The sequence below is a fragment of the Mobula hypostoma genome, chromosome 4 (assembly GCF_963921235.1).
Source record: "Mobula hypostoma chromosome 4, sMobHyp1.1, whole genome shotgun sequence".
NCBI classification, from domain to species: domain Eukaryota; kingdom Metazoa; phylum Chordata; class Chondrichthyes; order Myliobatiformes; family Myliobatidae; genus Mobula; species Mobula hypostoma.
The window spans coordinates 294,619-318,419 of NC_086100.1; the positions used below are offsets into that span (position 1 = coordinate 294,619).

Below are 23,801 nucleotides of genomic sequence, written 5' to 3' on the forward strand. Positions count from 1 at the left end.
TGAAACTAATGACACTCTCCTTATCCATAATTAACTTGAAACTAATGAAACTATGGTCACTGGACCCAAAATGTTCGCCTACACATACTTCTGCCACCTGACCTGTCCGGTTCCCTAATAGGAGATCAAGTATTGCATCCTCTCTCGTTGGTACCTCTATATATTGATTTAGAAAACTTTCCAGAGCACATTTGACAAACTCCAAGCCATCTAACCCTTTCACAGTGTGGGAGTCCCAGTCAATATGTGGAAAGTTAAAATCCCCTACTATTAAAACTTTGTTTCTTACATCGGTCTGCTATCTCTCTACAAATTTGCTCCTCCAATTCTCTCTGACCATTGTACGGTCTATAATACAACTATATTAGTGTGGTCACACCTCTCCCGTTCCTCAGCTCCACCCATGTGGCCTCTGGAGACAAGCCCTCTGGGCTATCTTGTCTACGCACAGCTGTGATATTCTCCCTGACTAGTAATGCCACTCCTCCCCCTTTCTTCCCTCCCCCTCAATCACGTTTGAAACAATGGAACCCCAGAACATTAAGCTGCCAATCCTGCCCCTCCCACAACCAAGTCTCACTAATAGCAATAATGTTGTAATCCCACATGCCAATCCACGCCCTGAGCTCATCTGCCTTACCTACAATACTCCTTGTATTGAAATAGATGCACCTGAGAACATTTCTATCACGTACAAACCTTTGATTACTGTCTATACATGCTGTCCTCACATGACCTTTATCCTCCTCCACCTCATTATCTGTTCTAACACTCTGGTTCCCCTCCCCCTGCAAATCTAGTTTAAACCCCCCTGAGCAGAACTAGCAAACCTACCTGCAAGGATGTTAGTCCCCCTCCAGTTCAGGTGCAACCCGTCCCATCAGAGCAGGTCCCACCTTCCCTGGAACAAAGCCCAATTGTCCAGAAACATGAAACCCTCCCTCCTGCAACATCTCCTTTGCCACGTATTTAGCCACATTATCTTCCTATTTCTAGCCTCACTAGCAAGTGGCACGGGTAGCAATCCTGAGATTGCAACCCTGGAGGTCCTGTCCTTCAACTTTGCACCTAACTTACTAAACTCGCTTTGCAGGACCTCCTCCTCCTTCCTATCCTCGTCATTGGTTCCTACATGGACCACGACATCTGGCTGCTCACCCTTCCTCCTGAGAATACCGAGAACTCGATCCGAGATATCACAGACCCTGGCACCAGGGAGACAACAGACCATCCAGGATTCTCGATCTCTCCCACATAATCTCTTATCTGTCCCCCTAACTATCAAATCCCCTATCACTACTGCTCCCCTCTTTTCCCTCCTTCCTTTCTGAGCTGAGGGTCCAGTCTTGGTGCCAGAGATGTGACCACTACAACTTGTCCCTGGTAGGACGTCCCCACCAACAGTATCCAAAACTGTATACTTATTGTTGATGGGAACGGCCACAGGGGTGCTCTGCTCATTCTATCTACTCCCCTTTCCTCTCCTGACAGTCACCCAGCTTCCTGCCTCCTGACTTTTAGGGATGACTATCTCCCCGAAACTCGTGTCTGTTTCTGTTTCTGCCTCTGCCTCCCGAATGATCTGAAGTTCATCCAGCTCCAGCTCCAGCTCCAGTTCCCTAACTCGGTTTGTCAGGAGCTGCAGCTGGATGCACCTTTTACAGGTGTAGTCATCAGGGACAATTGTGCTGTCCCTGACTTTCCACATACTGCAAATGGAGCACTCGACTGCCTTAACTGCTGCCTCCTTTACCTACTCCTAAGTTAATTAAATTAATTAAAGGAACTTAACCGGCCTTACCTCACTGGGAGCAGGCTCGTCCTCAGCCTCTGCTCACCAAAGCCTCTCGACCCAAAGCCTCAAAGCTCCACTCCTACCCTGAGCCACTCACACTCTGGCCGCTCCTCTTCAGTTACCCCTCCTTTTATTTGTCCCTGCCAATTATCTCAAGTACTCACTCCCTCTAATCAACTTATCAACACTCTGTTTAACCCTTCAGTTGCCCTCCACGCTCCTTTTTAAAGCACACTCACCTGAGCTGCTGCCCAGCACTCAGTGCTCTCCCGAGCCTCTCCCTCCTCCTCCTGCTGCGACCCTTCCTCGATCACAGTGTGATCACACGCTTAACGACTATTGCCCGGGAGCACTCACATCTACAGTGATGAAATGCTTTGAGAGGTTGGATCATAACTAGACTGAACTCCTGCCTCAGCAAGGACCTGGACCCTTTGCAATTTGCCTATCGCCACAATAGGTCAATGGCAGACACAATCTCAATGGCTCTCCACACGGCTTTAGACCACCTGGACAACACAACCACCTATGCCAGAATGCTGTTCATCAACTATAGCTCAGCATTTAATACCATCATTCCCACAATCCTGATTGAGAAGTTGCAGAACCTGGTCCTCTATACCTCCCTCTGCAATTGGATCCTCGACTTCCTAACCAGAAGACCACAATCTGTGTGGATCAGTGATAACATATCCTCCTCGCTGACAATCAACACTGGCGCACTCAGGGGTGTGTGCTGAGCCCACTGCTCTTCCCTCTATTTACACATGACTGTATAGCTAGACATAGCTCAAATACCATCTATAAATTTGCTGACTATACAATCATTGTTCGCAGAATTTCAGGTGGTGACGAGAGGGTGTACAGGAGTGAGATATGCCAACTAGTGGAGTGGTGCCACAGCAACAACCTGGCGCTCAACATCAGTAAGACGAAAGAGCTGATTGTGGACTCAGGAAGAGTAAGACAAAGGAACACATACCAATCCTCATAGAGGGATCAGAAGTGGAGAGAGTGAGCAGCTTCAAGTTCCTGGGTTTCAAGATCTCTGAGGATCTAACCTGGTCCCAACATATCCATGTAGTTATAAAGCAGGCAAGACAGCGACTAGGAGTTTGAAGAGATTTGGCATGTCAAAAAATACACTTAAAAACTTCTATAGTTGTACTGTGGAGAGCATTCTGACAGGCTGCATCACTGTCTGGTATGGAGGGGCCACTCTACAGGACAAAAAGAAGCTGCAGAAGGTTGTAAATCTGGTCAGCTCCATCTTGGGTACTAGCCTACAAAATATCCAGGACATCTTTAGGAAGCAGTGTCTCAGAAAGGCAGCGTCCATTATTAAGGACCTCCAGCAACCAGGGCATGCCCTTTTCTCACTGTTACCATCAGGTAGGAGGTACAGAAGCCTGAAGGCACACACTCAGCGATTCAGGAACAGCATCTTCCCCTCCGCCATCCAATTCCTTAATGGACTTTGAATCTTCGGTCACTACCTCACTTTTTCTTTTTAAGTACAGTATACAGTGTTACAAAAAATAAGAGACAACTCGGGAATCAAAGTTGGCAGTGAAAACATCAATAATTTTAGATATGCAAATGACACTGTGTTAATTGCAAGTACGGAGGAAGAACTACAAAACTTAATTGATATAATTGTTGAAGAAAGTGCAAAAATGGGTCTATCTACCAATTGCAAAAAGACAGAATGTATGGTGATATCCAAAAAGGAGTTAAAATGCACGGTAATTATGGGAAAGATTGAAGGGAAGAAAGCAAGAGGAAGACAAAGACAAATGATGATGGAGATAGCAGCCAGAGAACTGGAAATGAATAGCAATGAATTGATCCACTTGACCAGGAGTGTGTGGGCCATGGCAGTCAAAGCTCAAACTGGGCATGGCACCTGATGATGATGATGATACAGTATTTCTGTTTTTGCACGTGTTTTGAAATCTATTCAATATATGTAATTGATTTACTTGTTTATTTTTTTCCTCTGCTAGATTATGTATTGTGTCGAACTGCTGCTGCTAAGTTAACAAATTTCACATCACATGCTGGTGATAATAAATATGATTCAGATTCTGGATCATTATTTGTATCCAACTAGTCTATTTCTATATCAAAATGGCATTTCTTTGATCAAACCAGAGCAGTGTGAAGACAGAAGCCAGACTGTTCTCCTTGTGAACAAGTACGTAAATAAAGTATGATAGAGGAAGGAGCACAAGTTGAGAAAATCCAGTTAATCAGCAACAAAATCTCCTTATAGGCATCTACCCCAGATAGCATCCTGGTAAACCTCTTCTGAAACTCTACATATTTCCAAAACTTCTTTATGTTTCTTAAAACGAGGCAACCAGAATTGAATGCAAGAGGTTTATAAAGTTGCCACATAATGTTCTTTCCCAACTCTTGAACTCAATGCCTCAACTAATAAAGGCAAGCATACCATCCTAACAAACTATGCATCTACATAGAATCATAGAAAAATACAGCACTGAAACAGGAGCTTCAGCCCATCTAGTCTATGCCTAACCATTTGAACTGCCTACTGCTATTGACCTGCATATGGACCACAGCCTATCATTCAAACATCTCACAAACGCTGAAACTGGGCTCACGTGCACCATTTCCACACTCTAACAACACTCTGAGTGAAGAAGTATCCTCTCATGTTCCCCTTCAACTTTTCACCTTTTACCTTTAACCCATGACCTCTAGTTGTAGTCCCACCAACCTCAGTGGAAAAAGCATTTACCCTATCTATACCCCGCATTATTTTGTATACTACTATCAAATCTCCTCTCAGTCTTCTGTGGTCCAGGGAATAAAGTCCTAAACTACTTAATCTTTCAATAAAACTCAGGCTCTCCTGACCCAGCAACATCCTTGTAAATTTTCTCTGTAGTCTCTCAACCTTATTTACATCTTTCCTGTAGGCAGATGACCAAAACTGCACACAATACTCCAAATTAGACCTCACCAGTGTCTTATACAACTTCAACATAACATCCCATCTCCTGTATTCAATACATTGATTTATGAAAGCTAATGTGCCAAAAGCTTTCTTTACAACTTTCAGTGCCGCCACTTTCAATGAATTGGGTTCTTAAAGAGGTGGCTTAAGGATCTTCTAGGAATCAATAGACTCTGGCATGGTTCCGGAGAACTGGAAGGTCGCAAATATAGTTCTTCTGTTTAAGAAAGGAGGGAGGCAGCAAAAAGAAAATTACAGACCTATTAGTCTGACATCGGTAGTTGGAAAGTTATTGGAGTCGATCCTCAAGGACAAGGTTATGAAATACCTCGAGGTGCATGACAAGGTAGGCCCAAGCCAGCATGGTTTCATGAAGGGAAGATCCTGCCTCACCAACCTATTGGAATTTTTTGAGGTAATCTCAAATAAGATTGACAAAGGAGAGGCTATAGATGTTGTGCATTTGAATTTTCAAAAGGCCTTCGATAAAGTGCCACATAAGAGGCTGCTTAATAAGATGAGAGCCCATGGAATTACAGGAAAGATATTGGAATGGATGGAGCATTGGCTGATAGGCAGAAAGCAAGGGGTGGGAATAAAAGGATCCTATTCTGATTGGTTGCCAGTTACTAGTGGTGTTCCGCAGGGGTCAGTGTTGGGGCTGCTTCTTTTTACAATGTATATCGATGATTTAGATTATGGATTAAATGGTTTTGTGGCTAAGTTTGCGGATGACACCAAGATAGGTGGAGGAGCAGGAAGTGTTGAAGAAACAGAAAGGTTGCAGAGAGACTTGGTCAGTTTGGGAGAGTGAGCAAAGAAATGGCAGATGAGATACAATGTTGAGAAATGTACGGTTGTACATTTTGGAAGAAGAAATAATTGGGCAGATTATTATTTAGATGATAGATAACGAAGATAGATAGTAGAAGAAACGAAGGGGAAATAACATTATGATGACTGTACTAATATTACTTTTTGTACTATGTACCCCAAGTCTCCAAACGAATACTTCCCTTTCTCTATGCCACACATATGCGGAACAAATAAGGCAGTCAACTTGTTGGGTATGTGTCAGGTTACCCCAGCATGCGGAGTCAGGAATGCACTTGGAAGTAGTACCTTTGAATAGTAGTGAGAAGTTATCTGTGAGATTTGTGAATTCTTTGAGTAAATCCTCAGACCCATTTTTGGATCAATGGTGGATATCAGGATGTAAAACAACCAAGAATTGTGGGTGTCTCTGTTTTAAGGGATGGCATTTGCGTATACCTACAGAAGTGGTTGAGAGACCGTCTGCAGAATTTGCCCATACCCTGAGTAAGGTAAATGGGACCTGATATTGCCATACTGGAAACGTTTTTGGGAAATAGCTCTTGTACAGAAATTAGGACTGATCCCCCTCTGAATGCTTTTCATGGAACTTATTGGGTATGTGGGAAGAAGGCATATCCATGGCTCTCAGGGCCTTATGATGACAAGGGAACTATCACGGTGAGAAATTGGACAGGACGTTGCTACTTAGCTTATGTATGCATTATGTTATCTGTGAGATTTGTGAATTCTTTGACTAAATCCTCAGACCCATTTTTGGATCAATGGTGGATATCAGGATGTAAAACAACCAAGAATTGTGGGTGTCTATATATTCACTAGCCAACATTTCTCATCATAATCAGCTAGAACGGAATAGGAGAGGAATTACAGAAAGCGAGAGATTTTGGATGATAGCTTTTCTTTCCTATGGGACAGCCCGAAATTCACGAGAAGTAATCAAGTTGGCAGCTGCACTAGAGGAGATGACAAATAGTACTGCTGAGGTTTTAACTGGTGTCCAGACTCAGATTAAGGATTTAACTACTGAAATAGTAGTGCTGAGGATGGTAGTTTTACAGAATTTGATGGCATTGGGTTTATTGCTAGCAGAGAAAGGAGGGACATGTGCTGTCATAGGAAAGGAATGCTGTACTTGTATTCCAGATGACGCTTCTAATATTACAGATCTATCTCAGCATATCACTCAAGAAATCCAGAAAATTAAGGGAATTGGAGAAAAGATGCATGGGTTTACCGATGTTAAGGGAACCTGCCCATGGCCTTTTAACATTTTTGGAGACTTCTGGAGAATGGTTCTGCATGTAGCTATGATAATAGTTTTAATTATAACCATAGTAATTCTTATAAAATATGTTAGTCCCCTTATAGCTTGTTTTAAACGTGATGGGTTACTTTACATTTTATCATCAAATGATAAAAAGGAGGGAATGATAAAGTTGTTAAGTTCTCCACAAAAGACGTCTCCTGACTTTTCACACCTTTTTGTTTTGACAAAAGGCGGTTGCTGATGGAGCTTAAGTCAGGACATTCCTTTATCAATTTTTTAGGCATCCGTTAGTCTCGTGAGACCATGGATTTGCGCCTTGGAAGGTTTCCAGGGTGCAGGCCTGGACAAGGTTGTGTAGAAGTCCGGCAGTTGCCCATGCTACAAGTCTCCCCTCTTCACACCACTGATTTTGTCTAAGGGAAGGGCATTATGACCCATACAGCTTGGCACCGGTATTGTCGCAGAGCAATGTGTGGTTAAGTGCCTTGCTCAAGGACACAAAACGCTGCCTCAGCCAAGGCTCGAACTAGCGACCTTCAGATCACTAGACGAATGGCTTAACCACTTGGCCACGCACCAACACCCTTTATCAATTTAAATTTAAATTTCGGTGGAGTCTTTTATCTAAGTTATTAAGTTTTGCTCTATTTGAGTAGCTGGGATGTCTATCAAACTGATTGTTCTTTTGTATCAACCTGAGTGTTCTTTTGTATCAGTAGCCTTATAACTTCCCCCACCATGGGAAACATCCTTTCCACACATACTCTGTCTAGGCCTTTCAACGTTCAAAAGGTTTCAATGACATTCCCCTCATCCTTCCAAATTTCAGCAAATACAGACCCAGAGCTATCAAATGTTCCTCATATGATAACCCTTTAATTCCCAGAATCATCCTTGTGAAGCTCCTCTGAATCCTTTCTAAATCCAGCACATCTTTTCTTAGATGAGGAGCCTAAAACTGTTCACAATACTCAAGGTGAGCCCTCACTGTCTCCTACCAATCAGCCAATGCTCTAACCATTCCAGTAATACTGTGGGCTCCTAACTCGGTAAGCAGCCTCTTGTGTGGCATCTTGTCGAAGGCCTTCTGAAAGTCCAAATATACAATATCCACTGCATCCCCTTTATCTATCCTACTTGTAATCTCCTCAATGAACTCCAACAGGTTTGTCAGGCAAGATTTTCCCTTAAGGAAACCATGCTGACTTTCTACTATCTTGTCCTGTGTCATCAAGTACTCAATCACCTCACCCTTAACAATTGACTCCAACATCTTCCCAACCACTGAGGTCAGGATAACTGGTCCATACTTTCCAGTCCAATGATTTTTGTAAGATAATTACTAAAGTCTCCACAAACTCTACTGCTGCCTTTTTCAGAACCTAGGGTGCTGTTCATCTGGTCAGAGTGACTTATGAATCCTTAGGTCTTTCAGCATTTTGAGCACCTTCTCCCTTGTAATAGTAACTGCACACACTTCTCTTCCCTCACACCCTTCAACATTTAGGTGTATAAGATGATGAGAGGCATTTCCCAGGGCTAAAATGGCTAGCTCGAGAGGGCACAGTTTTAAGGTGCTTGGAAGTAGGTACAGAGGAGATGTCAGGGGTAAGTTTTTTTTAAAACGCAGAGAGTGGTGAGTGCCTGGAATGGGCTACTGGTGACAGTGGTGGAGGCGGATACCATAGAATCTTTTAAGAGACTCCTGTATAGGTACATGGAGCTTAGGAAAATAGAGGACTGTGGGTAACCCTAGATAATTTCTAAGTTGAGGACATGTTTGGCACAGCTTTGTGGGCAGAAGAGCCTGTATTGAGCTGTAGATTTTCTATGTTTCTATCTGGCATACTGCTAGTGTCTTCCACAGTGAAGACTGGTGCAAAATACTCATTTCGTTCATCTGTCATAACCGTCTCCCCCGTTAATATTTCTCTGGCCTCATTTTCTATTGGGCCTATATCTACTCATATCTCTCTCTTATTTTTTATATACTTGAAAAAACTTTCACTATCAACTTTGATATTCGCAAACACCAGGAAATCTGCAGATGCTGGAATTTCAAGCAACACACATAAAAGTTGCTGGTGAACGCAGCAGGCCAGGCAGCATCTCTAGGAAGAGGTACAGTCGACGTTTTGGGCTGAGACCCTTCGTCAGGACTAACTGAAAGAAGAGCTTTTACCTTTTAATGATTCTTTTAGTTGCTTTGTAGGTTTTAAAAGCTTCCCAATCCTCTATCTTCCCACTAACTTTTGCTTTGTTGTATGCCGTGGATGAACAAGGAGGTACATCGTCTGCTGAGGGCTAGATCTATGGCATTCAACGCTGGCAACACTGATAAAGTTGTTAAGTTCTAAGTTATTAAGTTTTGCTCTATTTGAGTAGCTGGGATGTCTATCGAACTGATTGTTCTTTTGTATCAACCTGCGTGTTCTTTGTATCAGTGGCCTTATAACTTGTAACAATTCTGACGTCAGCCGGTGAACTTGCTGAACCGCTGGATGGATGAGAACACTTCTCCCCTGATGTCAGGACCAAGTTCACTCGCCGGCTGAGATAGAAGAACTAAACTGGTGAAAAGATAAGTAACGACCTTTTTATGCTATGGTTATTTGATCTGGAAAATTTACGTTTCCAACACAGGTCTGTACCAGAAAACCATGTATGACTTGTGTAGGGCTATTTCGAGGGTAAAGAGACAATTTTGAATGAGGCTGGAGGCAATATCGGATGTATGACAACTCTGGCAGGGTTTGCAAGACATTACTTCCTACAAAGCGAAACCCAATAGCATGAATGTCAGCAATGCTTCACTACCAGATGAACTCAATGCCTTCTATGCCTGTTTTGAAAGGGAGAATATAACTACAGCTGTGAAGATCCCTGCTGCACCTGATGACCCTGTGGTCTCTGTCTTGGAGGCCGATGTTAGGCTGTCTTTAAAGCGGGTGAACCCTCGCAAGGCAGAAGGTACTGACAAAGTACCTGGTAAGGCTCTGAAAACTTGTGCTAACCAACTGGCAGGAGCATTCAAGGACATTTTCAACCTCTCACTGCTATGGGCAGAAGTTCCCAATTGTTTCAAAAAGGTAACAATTATACCAGTGCCTAAGAAGAATAATATGAGCTGCCTTAATCACTATCGCCTGGTAGCACTCACATCGACAGTGATGAAATGCTTTGAGAGGTTGGTCATGACCAGACTGAACTCCTGCCTCAACAAGGACCTGGACCCATTGCTATTTGCCTATCACCACAATAGGTCAATGGCAGATGCAATCTCAATGGCTCTTCACATGGCCTTAGACCACCGGGACAACACAAACACCTATGTCAGGATGCTGTTCATCAACTATAGTTCAGCATTTAACACCATCATACCCACAATCCTGATTGATAAGTTACAGAACTTGAGCCTCTGTACCTCCCTTGCAATTGGATCCTCGACTTCCTAACCAGAAGACCACAATCTGTGTGGACTGGTGATAACATATCCTCCTTGGTGATGATCAACACTGGCGCAATAAAGCGGTGTGTGTTTAGCCCACTGCTCTATTCTCTGTATACCCATGACTGTGTGGCTAGGCATAGCTCAGATACCACCTTTAAATTTGCTGATATAGACAATAGACAATAGGTGCAGGAGTAGGCCATTCAGCCTTTCAAGCCAGCACCGCCATTCAGTGTGATCATGGCTGATCATTCACAATCAGCATCCAGTTCCTGCTTTAATCCCATAACCTTTGATTCCGCTATCTTTAACAGCTCTATCCATCTCTTTCTTGAAAGCATCCAGAGACTTGGCCTCCACTGCCTTCCGGGGCAGAGCATTCCACATATCCGCCACTCTCTGGGTGAAAAAGTTTTTCCTCAACTCTGTTCTAAATGGCCTACCCCTTATTCTTAAACTGTGGCCTCTGGTTCTGGACTCACCCATCAGCGGGAACATGCTTCCTGCCCTCAGTGTGTCCAATCCCTTAATAATCTTATATGTTTCAATCAGATCCCCTCTCATCCTTCTAAATTCCAGTGTATACAAGCCCAGTCGCTCCAATCATTCAACATATGACAGTCCCGCCATTCCAGGAATTAACCTTGTGAACCTGCGCTGCACTCCCTCCATAACAAGAATGTCCTTCCTCAAATTTGGAGACCAAAACTGCACACAGTTCTCCAGGTGTGGTCTCACCAGGGCCCTGTACAACTGCAGAAGGACCTCTTCTCTCCGATACTCAACTCCCCTTGTTATGAAGACCAGCATGCCATTAGCTTTCTTCACTGCCTGCTGTACTTGCATGCTCGCTTTCAGTGACTGATGTACAAGAACACCTAGATCTCGTTGTACTTCCCCTTTTCCTAACTTGACTACATTTAGCTAATAATCTGCCTTCCTGTTCTTACCAAAGTGGATATCCTCACATTCATCCACATTAAACTGCATCTGCCATGCATCCACCCACTCACCTAGCCTGTCCTAGTCACCTTGCATTCTCATAACATCCTCCTCATATTTCACACGGCCACCTAGCTTTGTGTCATCTGCAAATTTGCTAATGTTACTTTTAATCCCTTCATCTAAATCATTAATGTATATTGTAAACAGCTGCAGTCCCAGCACTGAACCCTGCGGTACCCTACTGGTCACCGCCTGCCATTCTGAAAGGGACCCATTAATCGCTACTCTTTGTTTCCTGTCAGCCAGCCAATTTTCAATCCATGTCAGTACTCCGCCCCCAATACCATATGCCCTAATTTTGCCCACTAATCTCCTATGTGGGACTTTATCGAAGGCTTTCTGAAAGTCCAAGTACACTACATCCACTGGCTCTCCCTTGTCCATTTTCATAGTTACATCCTCAAAAAATTCCAGAAGATTAGTCATGCACAATTTCCCCTTCGTAATTCCATGCTGACTACAACCTATCCTGTTACTGCTATCCAAATGTGTCATAATTTCATCTTTTATAATTGACTCCAGCATCTTTCCCAACACTGACGTCAGGCTAACTGGTCTATAATTCCCTGTTTTCTCTCTCCCTCCTTTCTTGAAAAGTGGGACAACATTAGCCACCCTCCAATCCACAGGAACTGATCCTGAATCTATAGAACATTGGAAAATGATTACCAATGCATCCACGATTTCTAAAGCCACCTCCTTAAGTACCCTGGGATGCAGACCATCAGGACCTGGGGACCTATCAGCCTTCAGACCCAACAGTCTATCCAACACCATTTCCTGCCTAATATAAATTTCCTTCAGTTCATCCATTACCCTAGGTCCTTTGGCCACTATTATATCTGGGAGATTGTTTGTGTCTTCCCTAGTGAAGACAGATCCAAAGTACCTGTTCAACTCGAATGCTATTTCCTTGTTTCCCATAATAATTTCACCTGTTTCTGTCTTCAAGGGCCCAATTTTGGTCTTAACAATTTTTTTCTTTTTCACATACCTAAAGAAGCTTTTACTATCCTCCTTTATATTCTTCGCTAGTTTACCTTCGTACCTCATTTTTTTCTCTGCGTATTGCCTTTTTAGTTATCTTCTGCTGCTCTTTAAAAGTTTCCCAATCCTCCGGCTTCCCACTCATCTTTGCTATGTTATACTTCTTCTCTTTTATTTTTATACTGTCCTTTACTTCCCTTTTCAGCCACAGCCTCCCCATACTCCTCTTAGGATCTTTCTTCCCCTTTGGAATGAACTAATCCTGCACCTTCTGCATTATTCCCAGAAATACCTGCCATTGTTGTTCCACTGTCATCCCTGCTAGGGTATCTTTCCAGTGAACTTTGGCCAACTCCTCCCTCATGGGTCCATAGTTCCCTTTGTTCAACTGTAATACTGACACTTCCGATTTTCCCTTCTCTCTCTCAATTTGTAGATTAAAACTTATCATATTATGGTCACTCTGTCCTAATAGCTCCTTTACCTTGAGGTCCCTGATCAAATCCGGTTCATTGCACAGCACTAAATCTAGAATTGCCTTCTCTCTGGTAGTCTCCAGTACAAGCTGTTCTAAGAATCCATCTCGGAGGCACTCCACAAACTCCCTTTCTTGGGGTCCAGTACCAACTTGATTCTTCCAGTCTACCTGCATGTTGAAATCCCCCATAACAACTGTAGCATTACCTTTGCTATATGCCAATTTTAACTCTTGATTCAACTTGTACCCTACATCCAGACTACTGTTTGGGGTCCTATAGATAACTCCCATTAGGGTCTTTCTACCTTTAGAATTTCTCAGTTCTATCCATACTGACTCTACGTCTCCTGATTTTCTATGTCCCCCCCTTGCAAGGGACTGAATATCATTCCTCACCAACACAGCCACCCCACCCCCTCTGCCCATCAGTCTGTCCTTTTGATAGGACGTATATCCTTGAATATTTATTTCCCGGGCCCTGTCCACTTGAAGCCATGTCTCTGTTATTCTCACAACATAATACTTACCAATTTCCAACTGAGCCTCAAGCTCATCCACTTTATTTCTTATACTTCATGCATTCATATATAATGCTTTTAATTCATTACTCCCCTTACCTTTCATATCAATTCCTATTTCACTTGGCCATACTGTACAATCCCTTCTTGAGCTTTCTGCTCCGTTGATTCTGTTGTCTTTCTTAACTTTTCTTATTCTCACTTTCCCTTTAACTCCATCCTTATATTTCCAGTTTGTCCCCTCCCCCCCACTACTTAGTTTAAACACACCCGTGTTGCAATGGCAAACCTGCCTGCCAGAATGCTGGTCTCCCGTCTATTAAGGTGCAACTCATCCCTTTTGTACAATTCATCCTTACCCCAAAACATACGCCAGTGGTCCAAGAATGTAAATCCTTGCTTCCTGCACCAGTTCCTCAGCCACACATTCAGATCCATTATCTCCCTGTTCCTGCCCTCTCCAGCACAAGGAACTGGAAGCAAACTGGAGATAACCACCCTGGAAGTCCTGCTTTTCAGCCTTCTTCCGAGTTCTCTGAAGTCACTCTGTCGAACGTCTTTCCTCTTCTTCCCCACGTCACTTGTGCCGACATGCACCACCACTTCCGGATGCTCACCCTCACCCTTGAGGATTCCCTGCACCTGGTCAGTGACGTCCTGGATCCTGGCACCAGGGAGGCAATACACCATCCTTAAATCTCGCCTGTTGTCGCAGAAACCCCTTTCTGTACCTCTCACTATGGAGTCCCCTACTACCACGGCTCTGCCTGATGTCTGTCTCCTTGACTTTGCTTCAGAGCCAATTTTCGACTCACAGACCTGACCGCCTCTCAGGCTGGCAGAGTCTTCTGTCCTGACAGCTTCCAAGAGGGTGAACCTGTTTATGAGAGGTACATCCCCCGGGGTCTCCTGTACTTCAAGTATCCTTTCCTTCATCATCGTCGCCCCTCTTCTCTCTTCCGGTATCCTTGGTGTAATGACCTCGCTGTAGGTCGTGTCCAGAAAACTCTCGTTTTCCCGGATGAACCTGAGGTCATCCAGTTGCTTCTCCAGTGCTGCAACACGGTCCTCCAGAAGCTGAATCTGGACACATTTTCCACAGTTGTAGGAGCCAGAGGCACCATCAGTGTCCCTGACCTCCCACATCATGCACGCAGCACACTGAATCAGCCTAGCTGTCATTTCTTCACTACTTCTCCCCCTCCCCAACTGTGGCGTAGTCTCCTCTCTCACCCTCCTCGCCGAAGACTCTCGAGCCAAAGACTCACACTTTTCTCACAAGGCACTTCCCTCGACAGGCCGCTCCCTTAGAGCAAACCTTGCTTTTATTAGCTTGTGGCGACCCACTTTCTACACAAGTGAACCGGCTCACAAAATAGCCCACGCGCGGGGAGTGACTTTTGTAATGCACCTCTGACGTAATTTCCGCCCGGAGAGGGCTGGAAGGGAACTGCTTAAAAGCCAGTGCCACGAAGTTTGAATAAACGAGTCTCGAGTGCGACTTACAGACTGTGTGTCGTTATTTCTAGCTCTGTGTGTAGCACATCGCTACAAGCTGATAATTTGAGTAATTAGTATCACCTGCCGCGCCTCCGCCGACCTTGAAGGTCTGTATTGTTGGCTGCTCACAACCGGCTTTTAAATCAACCACTCCTTCTCAGCCAATCCCCGCACTTACTCCTTCACTGCTGCGATACAACCATTCTTGGTAGAATCTCAGATGGAGAGGAGGGAGTGTACAGGAGCGAGAAATACCATCTAGTGGAGTGGTGCCGCAGCAACAACCTTGCACTCAATGTCAGTAAGGTGAAAGAGCTGATTGTAGACTTCAGGAAGGGTAAGACGAAGGAGCACATATCAATCCTCATAGAAGGGTCAAACGTGGAGAGAGTGAGCAGTTTCAAGTTCCTGGGTCTCAAGATCTCTGAGGACCTAACCTGGTCCCAACACATCCATGCAGCTATAAAGAAGGCAAGACAGCGACTATATTCATTAGAAGTTTGAAGAGATTTGGTATGGCAACAAAAACACTCAAAAACTTCTATAGATGTACCATGGAGAGCATTCTGACAGGCTGCATCACTGTCTGGTATGTGGGGAGGGAGGGGGCTACTGCACAGCTTCGAAAGAAGCTGCAGTGGGTTGTAAATTTAGTCGGCTCCATCTTAGGTACTAGCTTATAAAGCACCCAGAACATTTTCAAGAACATTTTCAACCTCTCACTGTTCCGAGCAGAAAGAAAGGCAGTGTCCATTATTAAGGATCTCCAGCACCCAGGGCATGCCCTTTTCTCACTGTTACCATCAGGCAGGAGATACAGAAGCCTGAAGGCACACGCTCAGCGATTCAGGAACAGCTTCTTACCCTCTGCCATCCGATTTCTAAATGGACATTGAGTCTGTGAACACTACCTCACTTTTTTAACATATTATTTCTGTTTTTTGAACAATTTCTAATCTATTCAATATATGTATACGGAATTAATTAATTTATTTATTATATATTATGTATTACATTGAACTGCAGCTGCTGAGTTAATAAAATTTCACAACACCTGCTGGTGATAATAAACCTGATTCTGATTCTGCTCTCTCTCTTTTATTTTACATTAGCATTGACGTCCCTCGTCAGCCACAATTACCATTTGAGTGCTTCTTCATTTTTGGAATATATCCTGCTCTTTCCTCACTTTTCCCAGAAACTCAAGCCATTGCTGCTCTGCTGTCATCCCCGTCACTCTAAATCTTATGGACTGTTGGGTGGTCTATAATTTAGCACCATTAACATGGCCATACTTTCCGTATAACTCAGTTCCACCCACAATGCCTCACTAGACAATTTTTCCAGAGAGCTTGGACTCCAATAACCCAATATCGTATTCTATATCAGTACTGTAAAGGATCCAGCTATTAATAGTGTGCTGTACTTTACATGTGATCGTCTAAAGTGCAATACCTCACATTTGGCCAGATTATAACATTGAACAGTTCAGCACGATACCGGTCCTTTGACCCAGGTGTTCTGCTCACCTTTCTAAACCTATTCTGTGATCAATCTCCTATACAGCCCGTTACCCTCCATTTTAGAAAACATAGAACTCCATCATGTGCTCCATTTTCCATTTCTCTGCCCATATCTGCAAATGATCTATATGCCATTATATCCTTGGCATTCCTCTGGTATTAACTGGTTTATCATTGTCACATGTACTGAGACACAGTGAAAAGCTTGTCTTGTATTTTGTTCATACAGATCAGATCATTTACACAGTACAGTGAGGCAGAACAAGATAAAACAATAGAAATGCAGAATAAAGTATAACAGCTGAAGGACAGTCTTAAGGGATTCTGCAGATATGTTAAGAGCAAAAGGATTGCAAGGGACAAAATTGGTCCTCTGGAAGATATGAATGGTAACCTATACATGGAGCGAAGAGATGGGGAAGTCTTAAATGGATTTTTTGCATCTGTAATTACTCAGGAGACAGACATAGAGTCTATAGAAGTGAGGCAAAGCAGCAGTGAATTCATAACCCTAAACAGATTATAGAGGAGGAGATCTTGTAATCTCGAGGCCAATTAGGGTCGATAATTTCCCCAGGCCCTGAAAAGGACGTCCCTCGGACCCTGTGGGAAACAAGTACAGCAATTGTAGGAGCCCTAGCACAGATGTTTAAATCATCCTTTGCGACAGGGAAGATACTCCAGGATTGGAGGATAGCTAATATTGTTTTGCTGCTTAAGAAATTCTCTAAAAATAAACCAGGAAATGATAGGCCTGCTGAGCCTAACACTAGTAGTGGGAAGCTTATTGGGAAGGTATTCTACAGGACCAGATATATGAATATTTGGATAGACATGGACTGCTCAGGGATCGTTAGCATGGCTTTGTGCATGGTAGGTTGTATCTAAGCAATCTCATAGAGTATGTCAAGGAAGTTACTAGGAAAGTTGATGAAGGCAAGGCGGTGGATGTTACCTACATGGACTTTAGAAAGGCATTTGACAAAGTTCTGCAAGGCAGGTTGGTCAAGAAGTTTCATAACTTGGTATTCAAAATGAGTTCATAAATTGGATTAGGCATTGGCTTTGAGGGAGAAACCAGTGAGTGGAAGTAGATGGTTGCTTTTCTGACTGGAGGCCTGCAACGAGAGATGTGCTGCAAGGATCAGTGCTGGGTCCGTTGCTGTTTGTCATCTCTATCAATGATCTGGATAATAATGTGGTTAATTTGCAGAGGACACCAATATTGGGTGTATAATGGATATCAGGGAAGACTATTAGAGCTTGCAGCGGAATCTTGACCAGCTGGAAAAATGGGCTGAAAAATGACAGATGAAATTTAATGTGAAGTGTTGCACTTCAGTAGGATCAACCAGGGTAGATTTTACACAGTGAATGGTAAGGCACTGAGGACTGCAGTAGAACAAAGGGATCTGGGAATACAGGTCCATGACTCATCTGACGTGGCGGCAAAAGTAGATAGGATTGTAAAGAAAACTTTTGGCATATTGGCCTTCTTAAATCAAGGTATTGAGTACAGGAGATAGGATGTTTTGTTGAAGTTGTATAAGAGGCCTAAGTTGGAGCATTGTGTGCAGCTTTGGTTTGGTCATCTACCTACAGTAAAAATGTAAAGAAAGTTAAAAGAATACAGAGAAAATTTACAAGGATGTTGTCAGGGCTGGAGGACCCAAGTTATAAGGAAAGATTGTATAGGTTACTACTTTTTTCCTTGGAACTTAAGACGAATGAGGAGACATCTGATAGAGGTTATGCAAAATTATGAGGGGAATAGACAGGGGTAAATGCAAGCAGGTCTTTTCCACTGAAGTTGGGTGGGACAACAACTAGAAGTCGTGGGTTAAGGGTGAAAGGCGAAAAGTTGAAGGGGAACATGAGGGAAAACTCCTTCACTCAGAGGGTTGTGAGAGTGTGGAATGAGCTGCTACCACAAATAGTGCATGCAAGCTCAATTTCAATGTTTATGAGAAGTTTAGATAGGTACATGGATGGCGGGAGGCATGGAGGGCTATGGTCTGGGTGCAGGTCGATGGGAGTAGGTAGTTTAACTGGTTCAGCATGGAATAGATGGGCCAAATGATCAGTTTCTGTGCTTTGACTCTGAGTTACAGTTACACTTAGCTTCCAGTTGTTACACTTACAGTAATAACATTTATACTACATTAACAACAATGCCACCAATCTTTATATGTACTTACTAACTCACCAACCCATATTTTCAGCTAGGTTTATAAGCCCCAATAACCATTCCTCTCAGTCTTCTACGGGCAAGACAATTGAACGTTGTATTTGATATTTTTTTCTTGGATCAGACAAGGCAGAGTGGAGAGCCTGATATACTGTATCTAATTTGGACAGGCAGGGATAGGGTAGACAGTGGACATAGAGGTGCTCACAATATTTTTGAGCTATTTAGGTGAGAGCTTGAAACTATGACTCAGCATGGGGAAACTGGGAATATTTGCGACTGATCTGTATCCCATCATATTCTTTGCCAGAGTTATACACTATCCACACCACCACTGATCTTTGTATCATCTGCAAATTTACTCACCCACCCTTCTACATTTTCATCCAGGTCATGTCTATACAGAGGTCCCAGTACAGATCTCTGTGGACCACCGCTAATCACAGCTCTTCACTGGATCTGGTCAAAGATCTTCCCTTTGACCACCACCCTCGATGGGCAAGCCAGTTCTGAATCCAATTTAAACGCAAACAACAGGAATTCTGCAGATGCTGGAAATTCAAGCAACACACATCAAAGTTGCTGGTGAACGCAGCAGGCCAAGCAGCATCTATAGGAAGAGGCGCAGTCGACGTTTCAGGCCGAGACCCTTCGTCAGGACTAACTGAAGGAAGAGTGAGTAAGGGATTTGAAAGCTGGAGGGGGAGGGGGAGATGCAAAATGATAGGAGAAGACAGGAGGGGGAGGGATAGAGCCGAGAGCTGGACAGGTGATAGGCAAAAGGGGATACGAGAGGATCATGGGACAGGAGGTCCAGGAAGAAAGACGGGGGGGGGTGACCCAGAGGATGGGCAAGAGGTATATTCAGAGGGACAGAGGGAGAAAAAGGAGAGTGAGAGAAAGAATGTGTGCATAAAAATGAGTAACAGATGGGGTACGAGGGGGAGGTGGGGCCTAGCGGAAGTTAGAGAAGTCAATGTTCATGCCATCAGGTTGGAGGCTAACCTGAGTGTGGCTTCATCTTTACAGTAGAGGAGGCCGTGGATAGACATGTCAGAATGGGAATGGGATGTGGAATTAAAATGTGTGGCCACTGGGAGATCCTGCTTTCTCTGGCGGACAGAGCGTAGATGTTCAGCAAAGCGGTCTCCCAGTCTGCGTCGGGTCTCACCAATATATAAAAGGCCACCTCCAACGGGATCCCACCACTAAGCACATCTTTCCCTCACCCCCTCTCTCTGCATTCCGCAGGGATCGCTCCCTACACAACTCCCTTGTCCATTCGTCCCCCCCAACCCTCCCCACTGATCTCCCTCCTGGCACTTATCCGTGTAAGCGGAACAAGTGCTACACATACCCTTACACTTCCTCCCTTACCACCATTCAGGGCCCCAAACAGTCCTTCCAGGTGAGGCATCACTTCACCTGTGAGTCGACTGGGGTGATATACTGCGTCCGGTGCTCCCGATGTGGCCTTTTACATATTGGTGAGACCCGACGCAGACTGGGAGACCGCTTTGCTGAACATCTACGCTCTGTCCGCCAGAGAAAGCAGGATCTCCCAGTGGCCACACATTTTAATTCCACATCCCATTCCCATTCTGACATGTCTATCCACGGCCTCCTCTACTGTAAAGATGAAGCCACACTCAGGTTGGAGGAACAACACCTTATATTCCGTCTGGGTAGCCTCCAACCTGATGGCATGAACATTGACTTCTCTAACTTCCGCTAGGCCCCACCTTCCCCTCGTACCCCATCTGTTACTCATTTTTATGCACACATTCTTTCTCTCACTCTCCTTTTTCTCCCTCTGTCCCTCTGAATATACCTCTTGCCCATCCTCTGGGTCACCCCCCCCCGTCTTTCTTCCCGGATCTCCTGTCCCATGATCCTCTCGTATCCCCTTTTGCCTATCACCTGTCCAGCTCTCGGCTCTATCCCTCCCCCTCCTGTCTTCTCCTATCATTTTGCATCTCCCCCTCCCCCTCCAGCTTTCAAATCCCTTACTCACTCTTCCTTCAGTTAGTCCTGACGAAGGGTCTCGGCCTGAAACGTCGACTGCGCCTCTTCCTATAGATGCTGCTTGGCCTGCTGCGTTCACCAGCAACTTTGATGTGTGTTGTCTGAATCCAATTCTTCACTGATCTCATGTATCTTAATCTTCTGGATGAGTCTTCCATCAGGGACCTTGTCAAATGCCCTACTAAAATCCATGTAGACAACATCCACCACTCTACCTCATTCAGTCAACCTTGAAACCTAGTCAAGAAACTCGATCCAGTTCGAAAGACATGACTTGCCCTGCACAAAGTTATGCTGGCTCTCCCTAATTAGGTCTTGTTCATAAATCCTATCTCTAAGAATTCTCTGCAGTATCATCTCTACTACTGACATGAAACTCACTGGTCTATAGTTTCCAGGATTATCCCTTATTCTCTTCTTGAATAATGGAACAATATTAATTACTCGCCAGTCCTCTAGAACCTCACCTCTGGCTACAGAACACAAAGTTATTGGAAAATACCCCACAAATCTTTTTTTCTTGCCTCTCTCAATAATCTGTGTAATATCCCATTCAGTCGGGGGGCTTATACACCTTAACATTCTTCAAGAGACCCAATCCTCCTCCCTTACCTCAAAATGCCCTAACATATTAATACTCTTGGGACTGATCTCCCTATCCTCCACATTCTTCTCCTTGGCAAACACTGATCTATGGGACTCATTATGGATCTCACCCACATCCTCTGCATCCAAACAAATGTTCCCCCCTTAGTCCTTGAGTGAATTACTCCACTTCCTGAGGTTTCCTCAGCCAGGGCTGGAATCGGACACTCAGCTGAGAGGCAGACAGATCTGTGTACCTTGAATATCTGATATTGAGTCAGGAATCTCCAACAGACGGTTTTCATGACAGTCAAGTACAGTCAAGTTCTGGAGCAGCCCAATCGTTGATGGCAAAAACTCAATTTCATTGTTCTCAAGATACAATTCTTTCAGTTTCTGTAAACACAAACACAAAGAGTTTAGGGTGTAGTTTGATTGGCTGTGGCTTCTGCAATATGAAGCATTACTATGCTTTCTTCCCTTTTCTAACAGTGGAAAACTTAGGGAAGCTTTGTTGTGATATCCACTGAGGTACAGTTAAAAACGGCTTGCATATTATCCAACAATACACATAAAAGTTGCTGGTGAACGCAGCAGGCCAGGCAGAATCTCTAGGAAGAGGTACAGTCGACGTTTCAGGCCAAGACCCTTCGTCAGGACTAACTGAAAGAAGAACTAGTAGGAGATTTGAAAGTGGGAGGGAGAGGGGGAGATCCGAAACAATAGGAGAAGACAGGAGGGGGAGGGATGGAGCCAAGAGCTGGACAGTTGATTGGCAAAAGGGATATGAGAGGATCATAGAACATAGAACATGGAATAGTACAGCACAGTACAGGCCCTTCGGCCCACAATATTGTGTCGACCCTCAAACCCTGCCTCCCATAAAAGCTCCCACCTTAAATTCCTCCGTATACCTGTCTAGTAGTCTCTTATCTTCACTAGTGTATCTGCCTCTACCACTGACTCAGGTAGTGCATTCCACGCACCAAACACTCTCTGAGTAAAAAACCTTCCTCTAATATCCCCCTTGAACTTCCCACCCCTGACCTTAAAGCCATGTCCTCTTGTATTGAGCAGTGGTGCCCTGGGGAAGAGGCGCTGGCTATCCACTCTATTTATTCCTCTTATTATCTTGTACACCTCTATCATGTCTCCTCTCATCCTCCTTCTCTCCAAAGAGTAAAGCCCTAGCTCCCTTAATCTCTGATCATAATGCATACTTTCTAAACCAGGCAGCATCCTGGTAAATCTCCTCTATACCCTTTCCAATGCTTCCACATCCTTCCTATAGTGAGGTGGCATGAACATTGATTTCTCGAACTTCCGGTAACTGGACAACCCTCCTTTCTCCTTCACCATTCCCATTTCCCTTTCTCACATCATCTCCTTACTTGCCTATCTCCTTCCTCTGGTACTCCTCCCCCTTCCCTTCCTCTCCGATTCTATCTTTTCCATGATGATGCTAAAGGCCAGGGAGCAGTGGTCACTATCCCCCAGATGCTCACCCACTGAGAGATCTGTGACCTGACCTGGTTCATTACCTAGTACCAGATCTAGTATGGCATTCCCCCTGGTCGGCCTATCCACATACTGTGACAGGAATCCGTCCTGGACACACTTAACAAACTCTGCCCCATCTAAACCCTTGGAACTAATCAGGTGCCAATCAATATTAGGGAAGTTAAAGTCACCCATGATAACAACACTGTTATTTTTGCATCTTTCCAAATTCTGCCTCCCAATCTGCTCCTCTGTATCTCTGCTGCTACCAGGGGGCCTATAGAATACCCCCAATAGAGTAACTGCTCCCTTCCTCTTCCTGACTTCCACCCATACTGACTCAAAAGATCCTGCTACATTACCCACCCTTTCTGTAGCTGTAATAGAATCCTTGACCAGTAATGCCACCCCTCCTCCCCTTTTTCCACCCTCTCTATCCCTTTTAAAGGACTGAAATCCAGGAATATTGAGAATCCATTCCTGCCCTGGTGCCAGCCAATTCTCTGTAATGGCCACTACATCATAATTCCATGTATGTATCCAAGCTCTCAGTTCATCACCTCTGTTCCTGATGCTTCTTGCATTGAGGTACACACACTTCAGCCCTTCTACCTTACTGTCTTTACACCGTTTATCATGGGACAGGAGGCCTAGGGAGAAAGAAAAGGGGGAGGGGAGGGAAAAAAGCCCAGAGGATGGGCAAGGGGTATAGTGAGAGGGACAAAGGGAGAAAAAGGAGAGAGGGAAAAAGAATGTGTGTATATAAATAAATAACAGATGGGGTACAAGAGAGAGGTGGGGCATTAGCGGAAGTTTGAGAAGTTAATGTTTGTGCCATCAGGTTGGAGGCTACCCAGACGGAATATAAGGTGTTGTTCCTCCAACCTGAGTGTGGCTTCATCTTTACAGTAGAGGAGGCCATGGATAGACATATCAGAATGGGAATGGGACGTGGAATTAAAATGTATGGCCACTGGGAGATCCTGCTTTCTCTGGCGGACAGAGCGTAGGTGTTCAGTGAAACGATCTCCCAGTCTGCGTCGGGTCTCGCCAATATATAGAAGGCCACCTCCCCCTCGTACCCCATCCGTTATTTATTTATATACACACATTCTTTTTCTCTCTCTCCCTTTTCTCCCTCTATCCCTCTCACTATACC

At 44.3% G+C, this 23,801-nt stretch overlaps 1 protein-coding gene across 1 annotated transcript in view; it reads right to left on the minus strand.

Moving 5' to 3' along the window:
- The window catches only part of LOC134344688 (leucine-rich repeat and IQ domain-containing protein 4-like), a 102,578-nt gene that overhangs the window by 46,274 nt on the left and 32,503 nt on the right, over positions 1-23,801 (minus strand). The window contains exon 3 of the mRNA XM_063044771.1: positions 21,400-21,538. Coding sequence (XP_062900841.1) covers positions 21,400-21,538 — 139 coding nt within the window. The remainder of the gene's footprint in view (positions 1-21,399; positions 21,539-23,801) is intronic.